The 27347-nt window shown below is 38.9% G+C and overlaps 1 protein-coding gene across 8 annotated transcripts in view; it reads left to right on the forward strand.

Moving 5' to 3' along the window:
- Positions 1 to 27347, forward strand: part of LOC139749349 (uncharacterized) — a 113195-nt gene that overhangs the window by 14809 nt on the left and 71039 nt on the right. For all 8 annotated transcript variants that reach the window (XR_011712951.1, XM_071663115.1, XM_071663124.1 and 5 more), the window contains 2 exons: positions 5470 to 5557; positions 14851 to 15043. Coding sequence is in view for 7 of the 8 variants with exons in the window: in XM_071663095.1 (XP_071519196.1) it covers positions 5470 to 5557; positions 14851 to 15043 (281 nt within the window). In the remaining variant the exon portion in view is untranslated. The remainder of the gene's footprint in view (positions 1 to 5469; positions 5558 to 14850; positions 15044 to 27347) is intronic.

The raw sequence follows: 27347 nt of genomic DNA on the forward strand, positions 1-27347 counted from the left end.
ATCTTTTTCACTCCATCTTTCCACCTCCAATTTGGTCTCCCACTTCTCCTCGTTCCCTCCACCTCCAACACATATATCCTCTTGTTCAATCTTTCCTCACTCATTCTCTCCATGTGCCCAAACCATTTCAAAACACCCTTTTCTGCTCTCTCAACCACGCTCTTTTTATTTCCACACATCTCTCTTACCCTTACATTACTTACTCGATCAAACCACCTCACACCACACATTGTCCTCAAACATCTCATTTCCAGCACATCCACCCTCCTGCGCACAACTCTATCCATAGCCCACGCCTCGCAACCATACAACATTGTTGGAACCACTATTCCTTCAAACATACCCATTTTTGCTTTCCGAGATAATGTTCTCAACTTCCACACATTCTTCAAGGCTCCCAGGATTTTCGCCCCCTCCCCCACCCTATGATTCACTTCCGCTTCCATGGTTCCATCCGCTACCAGATCCACTCCCAGATATCTAAAACACTTTACTTCCTCCAGTTTTTCTCCATTCAAACTTACCTCCCAATTGACTTGACCCTCAACCCTACTGTACCTAATAACCTTACTCTTATTCACATTTACTCTTAACTTTCTTCTTTCACACACTTTACCAAACTCAGTCACCAGCTTCTGCAGTTTCTCACATGAATCAGCCACCAGCGCTGTATCATCAACGAACAACAACTGACTCACTTGCCAAGCTCTCTCATCCACAACAGACTTCATTCTTGCCCCTCTTTCCAAAACTCTTGCATTCACCTCCCTAACAACCCCATCCATAAACAAATTAAACAACCATGGAGACATCACACACCCCTGCCGCAAACCTACATTCACTGAGAACCAATCACTTTCCTCTCTTCCTACACGTACACATGCCTTACATCCTCGATAAAAACTTTTCACTGCTTCTAACAACGTGCCACCCACACCATATATTCTTAATACCTTCCACAGAGCATCTCTATCAACTCTATCATATGCCTTCTCCAGATCCATAAATGCTACATACAAATCCATTTGCTTTTCTAAGTATTTCTCACATACATTCTTCAAAGCAAACACCTGATCCACACATCCTCTACCATTTCTGAAACCACACTGCTCTTCCCCAATCTGATGCTCTGTACATGCCTTCACCCTCTCAATCAATACCCTCCCATATAATTTACCAGGAATACTCAACAAATTTATACCTCTGTAATTTGAGCACTCACTCTTATCCCCTTTGCCTTTGTACAATGGCACTATGCATGCATTCCGCCAATCCTCAGGCACCTCACCATGAGTCATACATAAATAACCTTACCAACCAGTCAACAATACAGTCACCCCCTTTTTTAATAAATTCCACTGCAATACCATCCAAACCTGCTACCTTGCCGGCTTTCATCTTCCGCAAAGCTTTTACTGCCTCTTCTCTGTTTACCAAATCATTTTCCCTAACCCTCTCACTTTGCACACCACCTCGACCAAGACACCCTATATCTGCCACTCTATCATCAAACACATTCAACAAACCTTCAAAATACTCACTCCATCTCCTTCTCACATCACCACTACTTGTTATCACCTCCCCATTAGCGCCCTTCACTGAAGTTCCCATTTGCTCCCTTCTCTTACGCACTTTATTTACCTCCTTCCAGAACATCTTTTTATTCTCCCTAAAATTTAATGATACTCTCTCACCCCAACTCTCATTTGCCCTCTTTTTCACCTCTTGCACCTTTCTCTTGACCTCCTGTCTCTTTCTTTTATACATCTCCCACTCAATTGCATTTTTTCCCTGCAAAAATCGTTCAAATGCCTCTCTCTTCTCTTTCACTAATAATCTTACTTCTTCATCCCACCACTCACTACCCTTTCTAATCAACCCACCTCCCACTCTTCTCATGCCACAAGCATCTTTTGCATAATCCATCACTGATTCCTTAAATACATCCCATTCCTGCCCCACTCCCCTTACTTCCATTGTTCTCACCTTTTTCCATTCTGTACTCGGTCTCTCCTGGTACTTCCTCACACAAGTGTCCTTCCCAAGCTCACTTACTCTCACCACCTTCTTCACCCCAACATTCACTCTTCTTTTCTGAAAACCCATACAAATCTTCACCTTAACCTCCACAAGATAATGATCAGACATCCCTCCAGTTGCACCTCTCAGCACATTTACATCCAAAAGTCTCTCTCGCGCGCCTGTCAATTAACACGTAATCCAATAACGCTCTCTGGCCATCTCTCCTACTTACATACGTATACTTATGTATATCTCGCTTTTTAAACCAGGTATTCCCAATCACCAGTCCTTTTTCAGCACATAAATCTACAAGCTCTTCACCATTTCCATTTACAACACTGAACACCCCATGTATACCAATTTCCTCAACTGCCACATTACTCACCTTTGCATTCAAATCACCCATCACGATAACCCGGTCTCGTGCATGAAAACCACTAACACACTCATTCAGCTGCTCCCAAAACACTTGCCTCTCATGATCTTTCTTCTCATGCCCAGGTGCATATGCACCAATAATCACCCATCTCTCTCCATCAACTTTCAGTTTTACCCATATTAATCGAGAATTTACTTTCTTACATTCTATCACATACTCCCACAACTTCTGTTTCAAGAGTACTGCTACTCCTTCCCTTGCTCTTGTCCTCTCACTAACCCCTGACTTTACTCCCAAGACATTCCTAAGCCACTCTTCCCCTTTACCCTTGAGCTTCGTTTCACTCAGAGCCAAAACATCCAGGTTCCTTTCCTCAAACATACTACCTATCTCTCCTTTTTTCACATCTTGGTTACATCCACACACATTTAGGCACCCCAACCTGAGTCTACGAGGAGTATGAGCACTCCCCGCGTGACTCCTTCTGTTTCCCATTTTTTTAGAAAGTTAAAAATACAATAAAATCTTTTTATTCTCCCTCATCTTTAATGATACTCTCTCACCCCAACTTTCATTTGCTCTTTTTCAGCCCCTGCACCTTCCTCTTGACCTCCTGCTGCTTTTGCTTATACTTCCCTCCTCAGATCCCATATCCTTAGACATCTTTAATCTCACAGTCTTCTCTCAGATCACTTGTATGCTTTCCATAAGGCAAGGTACAAGGGTGATATTCTTTCCTATTTCACTGATATCCAATCATCATCCCTGAAAGATTTTGGGGAATCCTGTGTGGTTGCCTTTGACATATCCAAAGGTTTTGACAGGAATTGGCATTGGGGTTTCATCACTTAGGTTCCCATCTTTTGGCTTCCCTCCCTCAGTTTGCTTCCTTATATCTAGTTTTCTCTTTTGCTGATCTGTCTCATTGGTTGCTGATGGATCAGCCTTCCTCCTTTCTCCATCAACAGCGGTATCCCTCAAGATTCTGTCCTGTTCCCTATGCTTTTTCTCCATTTTATCAGTGATTTTCTCTTTTCCACAAATAGCTAAAAGCACTCATACGCTGATTATTCAACAGTACAATCTTCTACATCCTTCAATTCTGCTTCTACTTCTCTCATATGAACTGCATCTCATCTCAACACATTTTCCTCAATAAACTTAGACTTGGACAGGATACCTCAGTGTGGTAGATGAAATCTGGTTAATGCCTTCAAGCCCAGTTTCTACTCATTTTTGTATAAAGATTCTTTACAAGTTTCCCCTCTCCTTTGATGGTTCTGTTATTCCACCCCTTAACTCTTATGAACATACTTGGTGTTACTGTAATATCCACTTTCTCTTGGAAACACCACATTAAGGAAATAGCTAAGTCTACCTCTAAGAAACTAGGAGTCCTGTTAAGATGTGGAAATTTCTTTACTTATAAACACTTTCTCCATTTATGCAAAGGATTGATCTTTCTTGTTCTCACATCTGGGGCATTGCTAGTTCTGCACCTTACTTGACAGAGTTAAGTTGAAAGTGGTCTGACATAAATTCCAAGGCTAACTTCAAAACTTGCCCTATTGTCCTATGCTGCAATGTTGGTTCACTTTCCATTTTCTACAGGTATTACTTCGGTTTTTGCTTCTAAAGAACTGGCTGCTTGCATTACCCCACCAATAGCTAGACCATGCAGTACTCAGCAAGCTGCTGCATCACATGGTTACTCTGTGGCTGTTGGCAGCTCATGGGTGGGCCGCTTTGATAATTGTTTCTGTTCCTACTCCGCATATCTTTGGAAGTCTGTAGCCTCTCATGTCTTAACCAATACCTATGACCTAGCACATTTTAAACAACAGGCTTCTCACTTCCAAAATTCGTAAATACTTTCCCTTGTCTCTTCTTTTACCTTTTCATTACCCTCTTTATATTTCTATTAAGGCCAGGCCTTGATGTAGACTTCTGTCCATGACTGGAGTCTTGAAAAAAAAAATGGTAGGAAACGCTGTCTTATTGAGAGGGCTGACAAGTGTGCATTGAAATGGTTTGGATGTATGAAGGGAATGAGCTAAAAAAAAGTTTAATCCTTGAAGGGCTATTGTTGCAACATTTGTGGACTTCTGACTTAACAAGTCTTGCAACTGATTTAGGCCAGATTTTTACACCCACACTTAAAGTCCCGCCATGCTTGCTTTTTTTTTCTTTTTTTTTTATTACCAGAGGTAAATATAGATGCCACATGTCACCCCAACTCCAACTAGCATATAGAACTATCAGTAGAGTGTACATGGAAATAATTTATGGTGAAAAGACATTATATACTCCTTCCACTCAGGCCCCCCTTACCACGTTGAGTAAACAAACAAGACAGATGATGAAAATAACCATCTGTTTTATCATTCCATGTCAGGGGATCATGGAGAGTGATCTGGGATATATTATTAGTGGGAAAGATCAGTCTTCAAGCACAGAAATTAGAATTACAAGGAGGATTATATTCAGGGACAGTAGTTACACATTTGGATTTAATGGCAATGGTATGTAGAGATCCAGTTATATTTTAGGAATTGATTAAATGGCTGGGGTTGTTTAAATGGTTAATAATTATTATTTTCACTATTTCAGTTATAATTAAAGATCAACCATTTGTGGGATACAACCTTTGGAGACAACCTTATAGATTCCACCATTCCAAAAAATGTTAAGAGAGTCAGTGTGTCAGAAGTGGCATTTATAAGGGGAAGACTGTGGAGATGGAAGGAGAGCATGAAGGATACTTTAAGGTACTGGGGCATGAACATTCAGGGCATGCTGTTAGTGGGCTGAACCAGGGCAGATAACGTATTCAAGTTACACTTAGGAGTTGTGTATGGGGCTTGGCCTTGAATGCTAGGCTCTGGTTTTGTTGGTTTATACATAATTGGATGTGTGCAGGTGAGCCTATTTTTCATCTTTTTTGATATCACCTTGCCCTGGCATAAAAGGCAGTTAGTTAAAGATTTTAAGCTTGTATAACAGTAAGTTCATTTTGAATAATATGAATAACAGTAAGTTATTCATATTTATTGACTACATTTTTGCAGATCTGATATCCGTGGCATTATGTCCCGCCAGCGCTCAGAATCTATTGCTTCTTTGGAATACTACCGTTCACAGGATGTTCATTTACAGGTATGCTTTTTTTTTATGAGTGGCACATAAGTTTTTTATGTGGAAATTAAGGGACCTTCTTTTCACATGCTATATCCATGCCCTGAAATCAGTTCTGAGATGTTTTATCTTCAAAAACTCATCCCAAAATAAGAATACTTCAGGTCCCTTTCATAGCACCTCACCTCCACTGACAACAGTAACATTTTAGTGCCAAATTTAAAAGTGACAGATATATTCATACATATGTATAAACTGAATGTAATTTTGTGATAAATACTAAATGCGCTTTGTTTAATTTTTTAATTTCCCTTTTCAGTTGGCTGACCAGGTTGTTTATGTTATAATGAGAGATCTTTGTGTGAATGAGTTAGAACCACTTAGAGAATAGATGTGAGCAAATGCAGCCTTTCTTCATTTTTTCTGGCACTACCTTGCTAATGTGGGAAACAGTGAATAAGTATGAAAAAATAACAATAATGGTAGTCGTAGTGATGATAGAAATGATAGAATTACATCAAAATGATAGTAAAAGAAATAGATTTTATAGCAGGAGCACTGTCCCGCCATATATCCCTAGTGACAGTTATAATTGCTGAGGTGTAAACAGGTGAGCATAAGTATATTAAAAAGAAAAAGGACTGAGAATTTCTGTATATGTGAGAATTCCTTCAACAGTCATTAGGGAACTGCTTGCTTATAAGAAAACCTGTTGCATCAACTATGCAAGCATAAACTGTAACATGATAAAAAGATATCAGCATTGCTTTACAAGCAAACGTTGTTTGTTGGTTATATACTGCAGACACACATCTTGCTTTTAGATATATTAAATGGGAATCTGAGGCAGATAAAGAAAAGTTTATGAAAGCACTACAGCACTACCCTCACTCTACAAGTGGATGAAGTTACAGGACTTCAATCCCATCACGGGGTTGGACAGTAACTTGGAAACAGGAAATGCTGTAGTGGTGATTATTTGATAGACTTCATCGACCCTGACACAGCTATAGAGGGAGAGTTCAGAGTGAAAATTTATGTTGAAAGTGTTCACAAAACATCAACCACATACATGAGCACAGAAGGGGACAGAGATGCTGATTTAGGCATGGAAGGAGAGAGAGAAAAAGCAAGCCATGATATGGCAAGCACAGGCCACGATATAGCAAGCACAGCCATGATTGCAGAGGCAGACACTGACTCAGATATGGAAGGAGAGGAAGAAAATGGAGGCCAGAAAACATCTAGCACAGGCGAGTGCAGGAGACAGAGATTCTGACTTGAGTGTGTAAGGAATAGGGGAAGAAGAAAGTGGAAGCCAGGAAACTCTCACAGGCTTGGCCATGGATATGAGGAGTGTGACATATGACAACATGAAAGAACAACAAATCCAAAGGGTGCTCAGAGTCTGTAGATATTATGCATGAATTGCATGTATAACAAAACTGTCACATCTTACTAGGGGAAAAGATAAATTTGATCACCTTAGAAAATTTTTGAACTGGCTTAGAAAAGGTAAATGCCAGTTTAGGATAGAATGCAGATTTTACTATCCAGGAGTATGCACATCATCACTAGAGAATTGGCACTGTTTGAATGAATAATCTGAGGACACCTGTGTATCAAGGACAACAAGACATATTCCTCATACCCTTTAAAATGCACATCCTTTTATATTTACAGACACAGCCAAACAGAGGCAAGGAAGAACTACCAGAGGAAATGACACTGGTCTGTCTCTTCTGAATTATGAAGGTCTTTCTCTTCTGAATGATGAAGGAACTGAAAGCACTTTGCCAAGTTCAGGAGAACAGAGCAAATAAACCCCCTAAAACAACATAGACAAACCATGTAGCATATTTTGTATATGCCAGCATTTATAGATTTAACTCACATAGAACAAACAGAATCTCATTTATATGTGGCTTGCAAAATGAGTCAGAAGCAGTATTTGTAGCCATCACTGAAAGACACATGTTAAAGATGGTATTAACGTTAAGGTCAACATCCCAATCTACAACCTGTACAGATGCAACTGGAGTGGATCAAGTGAAGGAGTTGGACTGTATATAATAGATACTCTTATAGCAACTAAGCTCTTGAAATCTCCAAGTGATTTAGTAGATGCACTCATTTTCATGGTTGAAGACCCAAATCTGGTCATTGTAGACCTTCCAGAGAAGCTACAGCTCACCCAATGAAGGAAAGAAAACCTACCAAATGGATTATCGGATATATGTCTGAAACTAAAAATGTCACTGGAAACACTGTAAAAAGAAGAAAATGCCATTTTTTTTTTTTTTCAATTTTCCAAAAGAAGGAACAGAGAATTGTGCCAGGTGAGGGTATTCCCTCAAAGGCCCAGTCCTCTGTTCTTAACGCTACCTCGCTAATGCGGGAAATGGCGAATAGTTTGAAAAGAAAGAAAGAAGACTTTTACTTGTATGCAAAATGCAAATCCAAGACCTCAAACTCCGTTATCCCTCTTAAAACAGAGGTTATTTTTACAGGTGATTGCCAGATGAGCGAGTTTCTAAAAAGGCAATATGAATTTATATTCATTGAGCCAAAAACCGCACTAAGGGTAAGTGGTCTAATAGACATCTTCCTAAACAGTGTTCCCCAAGTCTGAACATAGCAAATATCACCACCTCAACAAAGGATTTCAAAAGGGTTATTAAGAGCATGCCCATGCACTCAACCCCTGGTCCAGACTCATGAAACTAAGTCTTCATAAAAAATGCAAAACACGCCTAGCATGAGCACTAGATATCCATTTGAGAGAAGTCTAGATTCTGGCATCATTCTGAAGTGGCTGAGAATGACTCTCATCACTCCACTTCACAAAGGTGGAAGCTAAGCATTCCCAAAAAGCTTTTGACTAATAGCATTGATATTGCACATTATTGAAACCTGAAAGAGTCCTCCAAGGCAAACTGACAGAATTTATGGAATGAACAAAATGCATAACCCAAGACAACATAGTTTCAAGGCAGAGAGATCTTTCCTGTCTTAGTTGCTTGACCACAATGATAGGATCATTGAAGCTGTGGAAAACAAACAAAATGCTAATGTGATTTACACAACCTTTTGCAAAAGCTTGATAGATGTGACCATAGTTTCATAGTACATTAAATGCAAACTATGGGGATAACTAGAAAATCTTGGGAATGGAAATACAACTTTTTACTAGCATGTCACGGCACATAGTGGTAAAACCATACCAAGTGCCTCCACCGTTAAAAGCTCAGTTCCCAAAAACTATACTTGCACCCTTCCCTCTTCCTCATTCTTTTATGTAACTTTAACTTAAGCATCCTTGCAGATGATAAAAAAGAAATGAAAATCACATTAGAAAGGATGCTGAAAGGCTACAAACATAAATGAAGTCTTTAACTGGGCAACCGAGAACAAAAACTTTTCAGTGGGGATAATTTTCAACACTTCCAGTATGGGGAAAATGAAGAAATCAAAAACAAAGCAGAATGTTGGACAAACACACATGCTATCATAAACCAGTTGACTAATGTGAAAGAGACCTAACCTTCAACAAACACTATTAAACATTGGTTGCATCCTGCTGGTGGATGGCAGGCTGGATCCTGTGAATCTTCAAGATGAGAAAAAAAAATATTACTCAAGGTGCTAATTCTCTCTTGAATTGATTATGAAGCTGTGTAGGTATGTATAATTGCGTGTGTGGACGTATGTATATACATGTGTATTGGGGGGGGGGGGTTGGGCCATTTCTTTCGTCTGTTTCCTTGTGCTACCTCGCAAACGCGGGAGACAGCGACAAAGTATAATAAAAAAAAAAATAATAGTTGTCAAGAATAACATGATATCCACATAGATTTTTGACATTTTCATGATGGCTGCTATGTTTTCCAGTATAGTGTCGTAGCTTCACACAATGAAGAATTTATCATATTTTAAGATGAAATATGAAATTTTGCAATTGCTAGTCATTTTAAGATTGTACAGAATATATTTTAAAAACAAAGGGTTGCTATATTTTAGAATGGCCACCGAAACTGTTTTGATATGAGGATAAGGTGTACTCTCTGGTATAGTAATAATCATTACTCAGTTGAATAATTTAGATGTGTTACCATGTCACATTGGTCTAAACTACTGCTGTGAAACTCAGCATTGAGTTTAGCATCAGCTACTAAAAGCTCCTTGACAAACCCCAATAAAAGCCAGTGGGTCACACCCTAACCGACAGTTGTATGAGCAGAGGCTGGTGTAGTTTTGGAACCTAGTTTTGACTTTAGAATTAGTTATGCTGGTGTTCATATCCTTATGTAGAGAAGCAAACTTCCAGTTGTATAAAGAAACTCTCTCAGAAATCATTCCATACATATATTTGCTCTTGATCATATCAACCATGCTTGCTGACTGCCCATTCATCAGCATTCATTGATATGAACCATATGAATGTAGTATCAGTGTTTCTGAAGGGGAGACTCTGATGTTCATAAATCTGAAATAGAGTTGTCAGCAATTACCGTTGACCATGCGCATGCGCAAAACAATGCTCTTGTCAAAGGAGTGGTGGAGCAGTTGGCCTAGCAGCAGATCCTGTAGCATTGAAAAGTTGAATGCTTGCTGGATGAGAGATTGCTCACCTTGTTGAAAAAATTTAATCCTCTGACAGTGTCTAAAAGAACAAATTATATTCTTCACAGTGAGACAAGAGCAAACCAGACAGTGTTTATGGAAAATGTTAAAAGAATGTCAAGTGTAATCAAAGAAGTAGGTAATCCCTTTCAGGAAGAATCCAAAGATTTCATTGTATTTGATGTAAAGGAAATCATTGACCCCAAAGTATTTGAAGCAGTGGCAAATTTCACATCATTTAGGAAAAACCAACATAAGGCTTTCATGAATGTTTATTTGATACAACAGAGAATTCAGCATTTTATGAGTTGATCAAAATGAACAAATTGTGTCCTTTCAGCCAAAAGCCTTAATGAGAAAATGCTTCAAGTAAATCTAAATTACTGAGCATAAAAGACAGTTGTCAGCTGTGTTCATGCTAGTTCATATGATGTCATACAAGGTAATGTGACCTTGATATTAAGTTCTTCATCCATGTATAACCTTACACAGAAAGGAGAACTTCGTATTGGGTCTAAGCCCCAGTTGATAGGGATACAAGAAAATCAGGTAAACCCTATAGAAAATTATCCAGTTGCTGATGTAAACATCATAGACAGAGCTGCCTTGGTCACTTCAAGAGTTCCATTGGCTGCAAGAACCCTTCATGATTATACCAAAGGTTGTTATGATACCAACAGTAGCATCATATGATCAGAAATGTCATAGATCATGCTTGGTGTTTGATATTTATAAACCCATCAGTCTGAAATCAGAATTGAGAACGAGAATGGGGACTGGCATACAATGAAAAGTTATTGGCACAGGTAGATATCTGAGCAGTTGGAGCAATTTCCTTAAGTTAGTTGAAAATAAGACAGAACTGTTTAGTTTTTTCACACCACACATTGTTTTGTCTTACAGAGGATATCATCCAATTAACTGTCACCATAGGTTAATACATTACCAGTGACTGTTGTGTAGCGAAAGATGAATTAGCATCGTGCAGTCAAGTGGAAGCTTATACTTGATTGCTTCTTTATGCCAAGCATACTGATAATGATGCTAAAGAGTACTGATAATGTTGTTGTGATTACCAAGTCTTGTTACCACGATATTAAAGCAGATGAACTTTTTATAGCTTCTGAAAAAGACAAGGACTTTAGATAGGTGCCAGTTCATGAAAGTGCTACTTCATTAGGTCCAAAAGCTCATAGACTTCCTTTCATGCTTTTACTGGTTTTGACACAGTTTGTGTATTCCATGCCAAAGGTAAAAAATTAGCATAGCAGGCTTGGTATGTTTTTGATAAAGCAACAGATAATTTTTCTCAAACTTAGTCATATGTATGAATCAGCCAGTGATGCTGATATGTCTATCTTTGAAGAAGTCATTGATGTTATGTATGACATCAAATACAGTACAGAAAGTGAAAAAGGCAAGGCTGCATATGTTTGCTTGGCAATATCAGTCTTATGATGTTATTCCACCAACCCAAGGTGTACTTTTGCAACTTTCTAAGAGAACTGCATTCAAAGCTGGATATGTATGGGGTCAAGCTACAGTGTGTTAGCCTCATTTACCATGTTGATTTTGGATGGAAAAATTGATGAAACTTGACATTCTTACTAGACTCCACTGACTGCAGTTGCAGTATCATGCCAAGAATTATTGAAATGCAGTTGCAAAGAGATAATATGCACATGATATTGCAAATGCTATCACTTATGTCTTGCATGCTTGGCTCTTTATAGCTGCACTAGAGATGCAGTCATGTGTGAATGAGGTGTATAAAATGTTTAGAGGAAGATTGTCAAAGGTTATAGAATTAGTAGTTGAATACAAGGTTGTGAGATATAAGAATGAAAGGGGAAATGCAAATGAGATTAGAAATATTTTGGAAGAAGAAAGAATTGTATGGTAGATTGCTTGAAAGGAATGTACCATTGGAAGTTCAGCAGAGGAGGAGGGAAGAATATAAGATGTATAAGTGGAATGTTAAGAAGCTAATAGAGCAAAGTAAAGAAAGAGTAGATGATCTTGGAAGAAAGTTGAGTGAAATGTTTAGGGAGAATAAGAAATTTTACTGGAAGGAGTCAGAAGAGGAAAGAGATGGATATAAGAGTGGAAATATTAATGTGTGAAGTAAGGAAGGGAGGTCGCTGAATCAAAAGAAAGAAGTGAAAAGAAGATAGACAAAATATTTTGAAGTATTGATGAAGGTAGGTGAGGCAGCAGTTGTTACATGCATGGATATGGAGGATGGAAGGAAAAGGATACAAGTGCAGGGAGGGAGGCAGAAATATAATTTAAGTTGAAGGTAGGAAGAGCACCTGGAGTGGATGATATCATGACTGAAATGCTGAAGCATGGAGGAGAAATTGTGGAAGAGTGGATGCATTTGATAGGTAATTTAGCATGGAAACATAAGATTGTGCCTGAGGATAGGGTGAAAGCTATTAGTGTTCCTTTTGAGGCAAACTTAGCTATTTCTGTAATTTGGGGTTCCCAAGAAAGAGTGGATGTTACAGTAACACCAAATATGTTCATTGAGTTGAGGTGGGATTACAGAGACGTGGAAGGAGAGAGGAAAGTTGAGGAAATTAGAGAGATGGGTAGAAACTGGGTCTTTAAGGCATGAAAGTAAACCATATTTTGTCAACCCCACTGAGATATCCTGTCCAAGTGTGAGTTTATTGAGGAAGTTGTGTTGAGATGAGGTGCAGGTTGAGTGAGAGAAAATTGAAGCATGTGGAGGAATGTATTGTTAAGTTGTCAGCATATGAGTGCATTTGATTATTTGTGGAAGACAGAAAATCATTGATAAAAAGGAGAAAAAGTGTAGGGAACAGGACAAAACTTTAATGGTTACCACTGTTGATGGTAAAAGGGAGGGGAGGCTGATCTATCAACAACCATGGAGATTGGATGGCCAAAGAGGAATGTAGATATGAGGGAGCAAAGTGAGGGAAGAAGGCAAAAAGCTACTATAGGGGAGCTTTAGGATGAGACCCTGATCAGAACCTTTGGATATGTTAAGGGCAACTACATAGAATTCCTGAAAATCTTTCAGAAATGATGACCAGACATTAGTAAGATAGGAAAGAATATCACCGGTGAATCTTGCCTTATGGGAGCCATATTGGTAATTGCAGAGAAGACTGTGAGATTCAAGATGTCTGAGAATATGGGGGTTGAGGTGGGATTCAAAGATTTTAGAATGGTAGATGTCAAGCAACAGGACAATAGTTCAAGGGGTTAGAATTTTCACCCTTCTTAGGGATGGGATGTACTAACGTGTGCCTTCAAGAAGGAAGAGTTCAAATTTTTACTCAGAATCAGAATAGATGAGCAAGCTCAGAGGCACACTCTTTCAGTACACAGGGATAGATGCCATCAGTACCTTAAGCCTTGGTTGTGTCCTATCAGAGAAGCACTTTTCTGAGAGTTCAAGAAGAGATTATGGGGAGGTGCATGGGATTAATAAGAGGAGCATCAGGAGATGAAGGAATTGTAACAAAATATGTTACATCAGCCAACATAATATCACATGGTGAAATGTATAAACTTACTTTGGATGGCTTGGCAAGCCATTCACTCTACCCTAGACCCACTTCACTACCACTTACCTCAATCCCTCATCACCAGCATTATTAGTAAGAATCTATAGACTTCATCTGATTTGCTAGTGAAATGGCACTAGTTGCTGAATCAGAAACAGATTTACATCATGATAGATTGTGGTATATTGATGGTAAGCTGTTTCTGGTATAATCCATAAATGAGAATTGAACTGGGGAAATTTTTTGGTGTGGAACATAACCTTGCATATTATATGGGTTTCAGTTACTTATGTAGCTACATTTCTCAAGAATGATAGATTGCCTGGAGTGAAACTCCATCATTCTCTGAGAACCCTCTGTGCTTAGTTTTGTTAGATTCCTTGCCATTTCCATCAGCATTACTGTTAAAATTCGTATAACATTTTGGTTATATTGCTGCTTATGTTTTGAAAATGAGGGTTAAGTAATTATGAGGATGTAGTGAAGATGAAAGTGTAGTGAAATGGCCTTTGACCTGACCTCTAAGGGTGAGGTCAAAAGCCACTGGTATTGAGAGTTTAGTAAAGATGAGGGTGCAGCACAGATAGACTTTGACCTGACCCACAAGGGTTAGGCCAAAGACTGTTGGTGCTGAGGGTAAAGATAATTTTGTTGTAATTGAGTCCACTGTCATTCGTGTCAATGGTGTAGTGGTGATAATGTTATTAACCAGAGTATCCTAGATGCATAAATTTAAGGAAGATGAATTATGTCCTTTGTTACTCATCATGATGTTCATTTCAGTCATCCTCATGCTCACCTTCATGTACTATCACTCCGGCTTTATGTGCAGTATCACTTTGTGCCAATACATCATTATCAACAGGATATTAATTGATACTGATGCCTTGGCATAATTATATTTTAGGTGTATATAGAGCGAGACACAGTGCTTTCATTTGCTAATGTCAGCATTTCTAGTTTACCTGATAATTTCTAGTCCAAAGACTAGATTTAGGTAAAATGGGTCTACTGTGATACCCTCATCTTACCAGCTTTTAGATTCAGGAAGGGTCCACCAAAATCAAAATGGTTTCTGTTATTCTTAAATATTTGATGCTTTCATCTGTGGTTGTTCTAAGCATTTCACAAGTACTGATTGCATTTCAGATATCTGCTAGAGAAGAACTGCAGGGCCAAGTGCAAGATGTTCCAGTTAATAATAGACATATGCGGCAGTCAAGAAGACTCCCCTTCTGGCTCTGGTTCATTATAGCTAAAAGTTTAGGCATCAAGCTTAATCCTCAGGATAAACCAATAGCAGCAACTGTTTTATATACTCTCACTTTCATGAGTGCACTAGGTAAGATTTCAGTATCATGATACAAGAGCATGGAGAACTTATTACACATAGCTTAATTTTAGTATTTATTTTTGTTTACCTACTTGCCAAAATAAGGTGTATACATTAGCACTTACCCCCTTAAACCTTCATATAGCATATGACATTGGTAAATTCATGTCTACAGGATTTTTAACCACACGACAACCTGCCCAGGTCTATGACATTACAACACAGTGAGGTGATAGCAAGTGACAGTGTGCTCACATTCATTTTCATTTGCTCACTGGTTTTTGTATGGACTAACTGTTCATTGCCTGATATCATCTGCTGTCTTTACTCTCCCTCTAACCTTCAGAGATGTTGGATGTGCTTCAAAGCCTTTTTTTTCTCAGCCAGTCCAGCTATTGATCCTACCCTTGAGGCTGGTCGATGAATGGCTGGGATGAATGTATGTACGTGTATAGCATATATGAGATGGCTTTGTCTGGGCAATCAGTTTCCTATGCTGTCTTAGCTACCATAAAAGAGTGAAATAGTTTTATCCAATGTTTAGTGTAGAGATAATACCAGTATCTGTTCTGACATTATAGTGTCAACTGTAGGCTGTGTTCGTGGGTTAGTCTTTCCACTACTTTTTGCTTATTCAGTATTTTTATTATTTTTTTTTGGTTATTATGTGTTTGTAAAGTTTTTCTTATAAAAATGTGCTAGTTTATGGTATATTTAAGATGTATTGCTTTTCCCCCATAGTAGGGTACAAACAGGGACAAGCAAACAATACCTACTTTCACACACCCACTCTTTATCTGTCATGTGTAATGTATTAAAACCAAAGCCTACTTTAAGGGGCCAGTATCGTCAGACTTTTCAAGAGTTTGCCTTTACCACTTCATATGCATACCCTGCTTTTGTAAACTGAAGAGACTTTGCCTTCCCCTCATTTATGTCATTGATTCAGTTCATTCTATGTTGAGCATGCTTCTCACCTTTCTGAATATTCAGGCCCCAGTATGAAAATCTTCATCGTCAGTCTTTGTTCAGTTTTTCCATGTGTCCAAACTTTTTAACACATCCTCATCAGCTTTTGTAATCAGAGTGCATTTAGTACTACACTTTTCTTTTATACTGTCACTCCTTACATGAGCAACCTGTCTCACAGCATATTTTGTTTACATGAGTTTACATAAGAAAGACACCACGCTAGGACTGATTGGCCCACAAATGGGTTGTCTGGTAAAAAAAGAAAAACAGGATTTTAACTTGGCAAGAAAATGTAATTCTGCTTAGCAGTTTTTTAAGGTGTCATTAACTCCCCTCTGCTGCACATTATCCTTCTAGTGTCCCCGTTACGGCTGTCACTTAATACATTTTATTTCGGCATTTTCCTCAGCATATACCTGAATTTATAAGATATTTGTCTTTTGAAGGTATCTATATTCTTAGTATTACTACATCTGATGGTAACTTATTCCAGTGCTCAACACACCTGTAAGAAAAGAAGCTTTTCCCATGTCTGTACTATGTCTTTTAGCTTTGAGATTTATTTCATTTGTCGTAACTGTATTTTCTTGTACTTCGAAAAGATGTGTATGATTTACTTTATTGAACTTGTTCGGGATTTTGAGTGCTTGGATTAAGTTGCTGCGAATTCTACATTTTCTAAGGGAGAAGAGATCCAATTATTTTAGCCTCTTTTCGTATGCCAAATTTCTAAGGGATGGGATCAGTTTTGTCATGCATCTTTGTACATGCTCTGATTTTTCCTCATCTTTTTTTATAGTTTGAGGACCACAACTGGATTGCATGTTCAAGGTGTGGTCTTACTAGAGAATTCTAAAGTGTTAGAATTGTTTCTGATGGCTTGTAAGGAAATTAAAGTAGAGCTGTAGAACAAATGATATGCACTATTAGAGATGGAACAAACAAGGTAGTTGATAAAAGGTTTAAAAGATACAGAACATACAGAACCACTGCTTGTTACCTAAATGGGAAATTGAGGAAGTCAGGTACACAATGATTGACAATTCAACAGTGAAGGCTGTAGCAGAATAGAGGGTGTCACCGTAATTAGAAAGATTAGTAAAACAGGAGGTCAGTAGATGTAAATCATTAATTATTTTTGGTTGCAGTGATCATACACTAGATAAGAAAGAAAGGGTAAGAAGGAATAAATGTTTGTCAAAAGATTTTTGGAGGCTATGGAACTACCAGATGCAATTACATTGAGCATTTTTGATGAGGACAGTTGTGATTACATTTGAATTGAATCATCTAGCCAGGAGGTACTTTGGCAATCAAAGAAACTTGAAGACGTGAAATTCAGTGGGGTATTTATATCTATAACTGTGCCCTTTTTAACCCTCACACAGTAGCAGTATTATCCCTTTTTCATCCCTATATGTGAAAAAAGTAAAACTTTTTTCCTTACAGAACATGTTTGTGTCATGTTCTGTTAAAGAAAGTACCCCCAATTTTAGTATACTTTATGTTGATGTAGGAGGGTAATGTTGAGTGGAAAAGGGATATCCTATAAGAGTTTTTACATATCTCACATGTTTTACTTATGATAAACATATTATACATGTTTTCATGTGTTTGAATGTCATTTACAGAAGTAGAACATTATTTACAGAGATTATTTTTTTTTATTATACTTTGTCGCTGTCTCCCTACACGTACACATGCCTTACATCCTCGATAAAAACTTTTCACTGCTTCTAACAACTTTCCTCCCACACCATATATTCTTAATACCTTCCACAGAGCATCTCTATCAACTCTATCATATGCCTTCTCCAGATCCATAAATGCTACATACAAATCCATTTTCTTTTCTAAGTATTTCTCACATACATTCTTCAAAGCAAACACCTGATCCACACATCCTCTACCACTTCTGAAACCACACTGCTCTTCCCCAATCTGATGCTCTGTACATGCCTTCACCCTCTCAATCAATACTCTCCCATATAATTTACCAGGAATACTCAACAAACTTATACCTCTGTAATTTGAGCAATCACTCTTATCCCCTTTGCCTTTGTACAATGGCACTATGCACGCATTCCGCCAATCCTCAGGCACCTCACCATGAGTCATACATACATTAAATAACCTTACCAACCAGTCAACAATACAGTCACCCCCTTTTTTAATAAATTCCACTGCAATACCATCCAAACCTGCTGCCTTGCCGGCTTTCATCTTCCGCAAAGCTTTCACTACCTCTTCTCTGTTTACCAAATCATTTTCCCTAACCCTCTCACTTTGCACACCACCTCGACCAAAACACCCTATATCTGCCACTCTATCATCAAACACATTCAACAAACCTTCAAAATACTCACTCCATCTCTTTCTCACATCACCACTACTTGTTATCACCTCCCCACTTGCGCCCTTCACCGAAGTTCCCATTTGCTCCCTTGTCTTACGCACTTTATTTACCTCCTTCCAGAACATCTTTTTATTCTCCCTAAAATTTAATGATACTCTCTCACCCCAACTCTCATTTGCCCTTTTTTTCACCTCTTGCACCTTTCTCTTGACCTCCTGTCTCTTTCTTTTATACATCTCCCACTCAATTGCATTTTTTCCCTGCAAAAATCGTCCAAATGCCTCTCTCTTCTCTTTCACTAATACTCTTACTTCTTCATCCCACCACTCACTACCCTTTCTAATCAACCCACCTCCCACTCTTCTCATGCCACAAGCATCTTTTGCGCAATCCATCACTGATTCCCTAAATACATCCCATTCCTCCCCCACTCCCCTTACTTCCATTGTTCTCACCTTTTTCCATTCTGTACTCAGTCTCTCCTGGTACTTCCTCACACAGGTCTCCTTCTCAAGCTCACTTACTCTCACCACCCTCTTCACCCCAACATTCACTCTTCTTTTCTGAAAACCCATACAAATCTTCACCTTAGCCTCCACAAGATAATGATCAGACATCCCTCCAGTTGCACCTCTCAGCACATTAACATCCAAAAGTCTCTCTTTCGCACGCCTGTCAATTAACACGTAATCCAATAACGCTCTCTGGCCATCTCTCCTACTTACATAAGTATACTTATGTATATCTCGCTTTTTAAACGAGGTATTCCCAATCATCAGTCCTTTTTCAGCACATAAATCTACAAGCTCTTCACCATTTCCATTTACAACACTGAACACCCCATGTATACCAATTATTCCCTCAACTGCCACATTACTCACCTTTGCATTCAAATCACCCATCACTATAAGTGAACAATTAACTTTTTTTGTACCAAAGATATCAGCAAACATACCCCAGAAATTGTTTTTTGTATTCCAATACTAGCTAGAAATGAAGCATGTACACCTGGCATCATAGCTAGGTTAAGTAGAAGCACTCATTTTGATATTTTGTGAGTAACTGAGATGTGATATTTGTATTGTTTGTGGGATTAGGGTGCTTGTGACACCTATTGATGACTGGCAAAAACAATTAGCTGAAATTTTAAAAAGGCAGGAAGCTTTAAATATTCATGTGATGATGGGAGCAGTCCTGTAAGGGTCATCAGAAGATGAAGGAATCAGAGAAAGGGTTAATGTATCAGTGATTCACTAGAGGAATTGAGTTTGAAAGTGTTTATCATAAGAGAAGCCTTTTGATACTTCAGATTTTTTTTTCTTGGCCACAAGATTTTGACTGTTTTAGTGCATGGAATCCTAGTTGTTGCTATGCCTTTGTTAGGGAAGGCAAAGATTGATCTAAGTCATAGGTCCATAATCCAACGAGTGTAACAATGATATACATTAGGAACTGAGTCGGAAAATATCTACCACCTGATAGACCTTGTAAAACTTGATGGTCATTCACTGAACTCACTGGGGCTTTCATCATCTTCAGGACACAAAACTCTAACTGTTGCTGCTTTATGGCATGACTTGCTTAGACTAAGATCATCTCATAATGTTACACCATTGATACGGGAAAGGAAGACAGACCTTCTGGCCAGAGGTTCATTGCCCTTCTCATTTATTGATAATACACAGGGGGAATTGAGTCAGAGGCTGTTTTTCTGGATGGATTCCCTGTGATACCTAATGGGATTCCTTCTTTATGGAATTTTAATGAGGTTTAGATTGTCCTACTTATACAAAGCCCCAGTTGTTGTTGCTAAACTGTTTGACTTTGGAGTCAAGATCATTGTGTAACTTTTTTCTTTGATAGGAAAAGAGAAAACTGATCCAGAGGCTTGCCCTAAATAGTGTACCACTTATATGCCGGAACTGTTTTGGAGGGTTCTACCCAGACAGCCTTTGGAGTTCCTCATGGGGCTGAAATCTCAATGCAGATTTGGTCATGTGCAGAGCAAGAAGCTTAGTTCATGTTGTTGATCATGAGTTACAGCCTCTGGATTTATGACCTCAGGATGTTTGTTTATCAGACATGGGATTTTGACCCTTTAACTCCTTATTAGGTTTCCTTACTTATCTGTGAATCTCAGGTTTTGAAGTTGTTTAATATGCTTATTAAACCTTAAAGTTTCAAAGATACTCGTATAACAATGAAAAAATAATCACTTCAGAAGTACATTTTATCAAATAAGTCTTTTTCACTATGATAAAGTGTAGAACTTTGGAGGTGTTCAGCATGGTGCAAATAAAATGTGGGAATAAGACCTTAGTATCAAGCGAGTTGTCATGGCACAAGTTTTACAGTTTATTTCACCTTTTTTCATATTAGCTGAGATGGAACGGGCAGCTGAGGCCCAAATCAAGGCCATCCCATTACTGCTATATAGATTTATTATTCATTTTATTATACCTGACTGCATCAGTGAGATAGCACCAGGGAACAGATGAAGATGGCCCATCCATTCATTATTATTTTTATACTTAATTGCTTTTTCCCACATCAGCAAGGTAGCACAAGGAAGCAGATGAAAGAATGGTCCAACCACTCATATAAACATTATATATATAGATGCCCATACATGCACACATGCAGACATATACATATATACACATGTACATATTCATACTTGCTGCCTTCAAACATTTGCGTCACTACCCCGCCACACAGGAAACAGCATCATTCCCCACCAGCAAGGTACTTCCAGGAAAAGACAAAAGTAGGCCGCATTTGTTCACACTCAGTCTCTAGCTGTCATGTGTAATGCACCCAAACCACAGCTCCCTTTCCACATCCAGGCCTAACAAAACTTTCCATGGTTTACCTGAGACGCTTCACATTACCTGGTTCAGTCCATTGACAGCACGTTGACCCTGTTAAACCACATCATTCCAATTCACTCTCTTCCTTGCATGCCTTTCACCCTCCTGTATGTTCAGGCGCTGATCGCTCAAAATCTTTTTCACTCCATCCTTCCACCTCCAATTTGGTCTCCTGCTTCTCCTTGTTCCCTCCACCTCTGATACATATATCCTCTTTGTCAATCTTTCCTTACTCATTCTCTCCCTGTGACCAAACCATTTCAACACACCCTTTTCTGCTCTCTCAACCACACTCATTTTATTACCACACATCTCTCTCACCCTTTCATTACTTACTTGATCAAACCAACTCACACCACATATTGTCCTCAAGCATTTCATTTCCAACACATCCACCCTCCTCCGCACAACCCTATCTATAGCATATTCCTTGCAACCATCCACTCATATGTATATATATACATATACATAAATACACCCCAGTCTGAGCCTTCGAGGAGGATGAGCACTCCCCGCGTGACTCCTTCTTCTGTTTCCCATTTTAGAAAGTTAAAAAAATACAAGGAGGGGAGGATTTCTGGCCCCCCGCTCCCGTCCCCTCTAGTCGCCTTCTACGACAAGCGAGGAATGCGTGGGAAGTATTCTTTCACCCCTATCCCCAGGGATAATATATATATATATATATACATATACATACACATACATACGCACATATACACTCACACACACATATACATATATATACATATGAAAAATGTAAGAAATAATTTAGAAACTGAAACTTCTAGCTTGAAATGAAATGCAAAAATGAATGTCACATAATGGTTCAACCTCTGGCAATGGAAAAGGGAAAATGTATAATTCATGTACACAAACGTCAATAGTAGTTCTCATCACAAGTGGTAGAGGATGTGTGGATCAGGTGTTTGCTTTGAAGAATGTATGTGAGAAATACTTAGAAAAGCAAATGGATTTCTATGTAGCATTTATGGATCTGGAGAAGGCATATGATAGAGTTGATAGAGATGCTCTGTGGAAGGTATTAAGAATATATGGTGTGGGAGGCAAGTTGTTAGAAGCAGTGAAAAGTTTTTATCGAGGATGTAAGGCATGTGTACGTGTAGGAAGAGAGGAAAGTGATTGGTTCTCAGTGAATGTAGGTTTGCGGCAGGGGTGTGTGATGTCTCCATGGTTGTTTAATTTGTTTATGGATGGGGTTGTTAGGGAGGTGAATGCAAGAGTTTTGGAAAGAGGGGCAAGTATGAAGTCTGTTGGGGATGAGAGAGCTTGGGAAGTGAATCAGTTGTTGTTCGCTGATGATACAGCGCTGGTGGCTGATTCATGTGAGAAACTGCAGAAGCTGGTGACTGAGTTTGGTAAAGTGTGTGAAAGAAGAAAGTTAAGAGTAAATGTGAATAAGAGCAAGATTATTAGATACAGTAGGGTTGAGGGTCAAGTCAATTGGGAGGTAAGTTTGAATGGAGAAAAACTGGAGGAAGTAAAGTGTTTTAGATATCTGGGAGTGGATCTGGCAGCGGATGGAACCATGGAAGCGGAAGTGAATCATAGGGTGGGGAAGGGGACGAAAATCCTGGGAGCCTTGAAGAATGTGTGGAAGTCGAGAACATTATCTCGGAAAGCAAAAATGGGTATGTTTGAAGGAATAGTGGTTCCAACAATGTTGTATGGTTGCGAGGCGTGGGCTATGGATAGAGTTGTGCGCAGGAGGATGGATGTGCTGGAAATGAGATGTTTGAGGACAATGTGTGGTGTGAGGTGGTTTGATCGAGTGAGTAACGTAAGGGTAAGAGAGATGTGTGGAAATAAAAAGAGCGTGGTTGAGAGAGCAGAAGAGGGTGTTTTGAAATGGTTTGGTTACATGGAGAGAATGAGTGAGGAAAGATTGACCAAGAGGATATATGTGTCGGAGATGGAGGGAACGAGGAGAAGTGGGAGACCAAATTGGAGGTGGAAAGATGGAGTGAAAAAGATTTTGTGTGATCGGGGCCTGAACATGCAGGAGGGTGAAAGGAGGGCAAGGAATAGAGTGAATTGGATCGATGTGGTATACCGGGGTTGACGTGCTGTCAGTGGATTGAATCAGGGCATGTGAAGCGTCTGGGGTAAACCTTCCATTGGAAAGCTGTGTAGGTATGTATATTTGCGTGTGTGGACGTATGTATCTACATGTGTATGGGGGTGGGTTAGGCCATTTCTTTCGTCTGTTTCCTTGCGCTACCTCGCAAACGCGGGAGACAGCGACAAAGCAAAAAAAAAAAAAAACAAATGCACATATACGTATAAACTTGTACACATATTGATATGTACACATACAGAGACATACATATATACACATGTACATATTCATGCAGCAGGGTTTGTGATGTCTCCATGGTTGTTTAATTTGTTTATGGATGGGGTTGTTAGGGAGGTGAATGCAAGAGTTTTGGAAAGAGGGGCAAGTATGCAGTCTGTTGTGGATGAGAGAGCTTGGGAAGTGAGTCAGTTGTTGTTCGCTGATGATACAGCGCTGGTGGCTGATTCACGTGGGAAACTGCAGAAGCTGGTGACTGAGTTTGGTAAAATGTGTGAAAGAAGAAAGCTGAGAGTAAATGTGAATAAGAGCAAGGTTATTAGGTACATTAGGGTTGTGGGACAAGTCATTTGGGAGGTAAGTTTGAATGGAGAAAAACTGGAGGAAGTGAAGTGTTGTAGATTTCTGGGAGTGGATTTGACAGCAGATGGAACCATGGAAGCGAAAGTTTTGGGAGCGTTGAAGAATGTGTGGAAGTCGAGAACATTATCTCGGATAGCAAAAATGGGTATGTTTGAAGGAATAGTGGTTCCAACAATGTTGTATGGTTGCGAGGCATGGGCTATAGAGAGAGTAGTGCGGAGGAGGGTGGATGTGCTGGAAATGAGATGTTTGAGGACAATATGTGGTGTGAGGTGGTTTGATCGAGTAAGTAATAATAGGATAAGAGAGATGTGTGGTAATAAAAAGTGTGGTTGAGAGAGCAGAAGAGGGTGTTTTGAAATGGTTTGGTCACATGGAGAGAATGAGTGAGGAAAGATTGACCAAGAGGATATATGTGTCAGAGGTGGAGGGAACGAGGAGACGTGGGAGACCAAATTGGAGGTGGAAAGATGGCGTGAGAAAGATTGAGTGATCGGGGCCTGAACGTCCTGGAGGGTGAAAGGCGTGCAAGGAATAGAGTGAATTGGAATGATGTGGTATATATATATGTATACGTTGAGATGTATAGGTATGTATTTTTGCGTTTGTGGACGTGTATGTATATACATGTTTATGTAGGTGGGTTGGGCCATTATTGTGTCTGTTTCCTTGCGCTACCTCGCTAATGCGGGAGACAGCGACAAAGCAAAATAGATAAATAAATAAATAGATATAATATTCATGCTTGCCTTCATCCACTCCAGGTATTATCCTGCCCCACAGGAAACAGCCTGAGACAGGTACCCATTTTGCTGACCAACCCCTAGGGGTGGATGAACAGCTGGGTTGGCTGTGGACCAACTGCTGCAACCAGGATTCGAACATATGCACTCAACTCTGGGTGCCCTTTAAATAAATACTAACCGTTACATCATGGGAGTCAAACTTGTTATTGATTAACAACTCATTGTTATGTTTTATCTTATACAGTAATTTGTTTCTTATTATAAGTTTGATTCCTTCATAATTATTTTCATGACAGCAAAATTATAAAAGTTCATTGAAGTCTGTAAAGTTACTGGCTACACCAGTCAGATACAGTGTTATCTAGGTCAGGTAGGCACCTGCATCACTACCTCCACTTTTCCACTTTGCTAGAAACACCTTCTCCTGCCTCATCTTTGACAAATTTCACTGTTGAAGAGTTAGTGTCTGTGAAATTATTCTGCTTACATTCTGAAGACAGTTGATCATCAAGTAATTCAAGAACTTCTGCTTGGTCCTGTATATCTAGCTAAAAGCCACTCAGTTTCGTTCCTGGAAAACTGAAGGTAAAGTGTTCTCAGGGATATGGCTGCAGTATGACTGACTTGGTGAGACATTATCATGTACTGCCATGTTGGCTCATTGCGTGGCTTGAAATAGAGGTATGAAACTCATGGTATGAATTTACATATGGAGGAGTTGTACAGTTGATGTAAATATCTGTCAAGAGGAGTTAAGATATTAAAGAGCACAGTTCATGTTGTTGGCCTGGTGTTTCACATATGTGGATAATTCCTGTGAAATGGAAGTTCAGTAGTTCTTTGGATATATGTCATAAACAGAATCCTAACAGGATCTTATTTTCTCCTAGGTTAAAGGTCAAAGCATCTTACAGTTTGGCCAAACATATAAGATTCTAGATGGGGCTACTGTTCTTTGGAGGGTCGCATAAAAGCAAGAATTTGGACTGAGGTTTAGAGTTGTTGTTACGTCAGTAAGACACAGGTGATAGTTTTCTGGCTGTTGCTGTTTCTTAATAATTAGAAGTAAGGCTGAAGGGTCTAGTTTTGGGTGGACAGTGCCACAGCTCTGCATGGTTTTGCAAACAGAAGTTTGAGAATGACGGATCAAATTTTTACTTTCACAGCATTGAAGAGATTTTTTATTCAGACATTTTCTGGTGCAGAATTTGCAGTGTTTGGGCAGATGCCTTAATGAAGTCAGGGACTATGTTATCCAAGATGAAACAGGGAATGGCTGCTTTCAAGTGAATCTTACTATATGTTATCCAAGAGGAAACTAGGAATGGCTGCTTCCAAGTGAATCTTGCCATTAGGAGTATATCCTTATGTAGCTTTCTTTACCTTTTTACTGACTTTTGTTTCTCCAATTTTTGCTTCAAATTTATTATGTGTCAGTGCCATGGTCTTATATTGAAATATGTGGACTTTTATGTCTCCTCTAATAAAGATCGTCGAGAAAGTTATCTGCATGCTGACTTTTCTCAAGGTTTAGTAAGTCTAGTATCCCTAAAGTGGGTTAAACAGTTCCTTTTCAAGAGGCTGCTGCAGACGTGTCAATTTCCTAGTGAGATTTTTCAGTCTCTCGGTGAGTCCTCATCATTTTAGAGAGATCTAGTATCAAAATTTTGGGATGAGAGTCTTCATATCTGGAGTATTCTAACAGATGTTTAAATTTTTGCCTTTCCATTTACAGACAGTACCCGTCATTTTAAAACATTTTTTAGGCATTTCTAAGTGATACTGAAAAATTTACTGAAACTCAATTGATGTGCTTAGTTTTCCCTTGTCTTTTTCATGATGAATATAGATTGATTCATGTAAGAGTGCTTTGTAGGAGCGTTTGGCTTAGCGAATTTACATTAATGTCTATCCCTATGTGGAGTAGATAGATTTTTTTAGTAGACCTGTAGGATCTTCATTTTCAGCCCAAAGAAGAATTGTCAGTGTTCCAGGGTCTTTTACAATGGTAGCTTTATAGACACTACTGCTCTACAGTGCCTTCTTATGAAAACTGTTTTAACTTTGGGTTGACAAAGAAGAGTCCTTGAAATCATGCGATGTTTATCTTTTTTGAGCAGAGATTAATCCAAGCTCATTTATTTAAAGATAGAGGCAGCTAAATATAGAAATAACATCTTGATAAAGTCTGCAAAAACTCCACCATGTGGACTTTGTCCTTCACATCCAGTTAGAACTGTCAAAAATTTTCATGGTCTTCGAAAATTACGTGCAGAAAATTGGTTTGTATATTTAGGCTCCTTTAAACTTTTGCTGTCAAGATATACACCCAGTTGGATTATAAAGTTGGGTCTCCTCTCACAGCAAGGGCAGTCTATTGAAGTCTGATATGTAAAGACTATGGCTTCTGTCTCTTAGTTTATGAGATTAGCAAAAGGGTCTTTGGCATTCTACAGACTTTTTTGTTTGATGATATTTAAGTAGATCTAGTTTTTTTCTTGAATGTTTTTGGATATGGTGTCATCAGAAGAGGATGATCCAGCACAGGGGCCATATTGTCATATGGGTAATGATTGTCTTTGACATTTCCATAAATTTATTTCTAAGTACCCTTTTTTCATATGGAAAGGGAACATTTTATACTCTCATGCATCTCTTTAAATTTATGTATGCTGTGTGCATTAACTGCATC

Source organism: Panulirus ornatus, chromosome 1 (genome assembly GCF_036320965.1).
Source record: "Panulirus ornatus isolate Po-2019 chromosome 1, ASM3632096v1, whole genome shotgun sequence".
Lineage (NCBI taxonomy): Eukaryota > Metazoa > Arthropoda > Malacostraca > Decapoda > Palinuridae > Panulirus > Panulirus ornatus.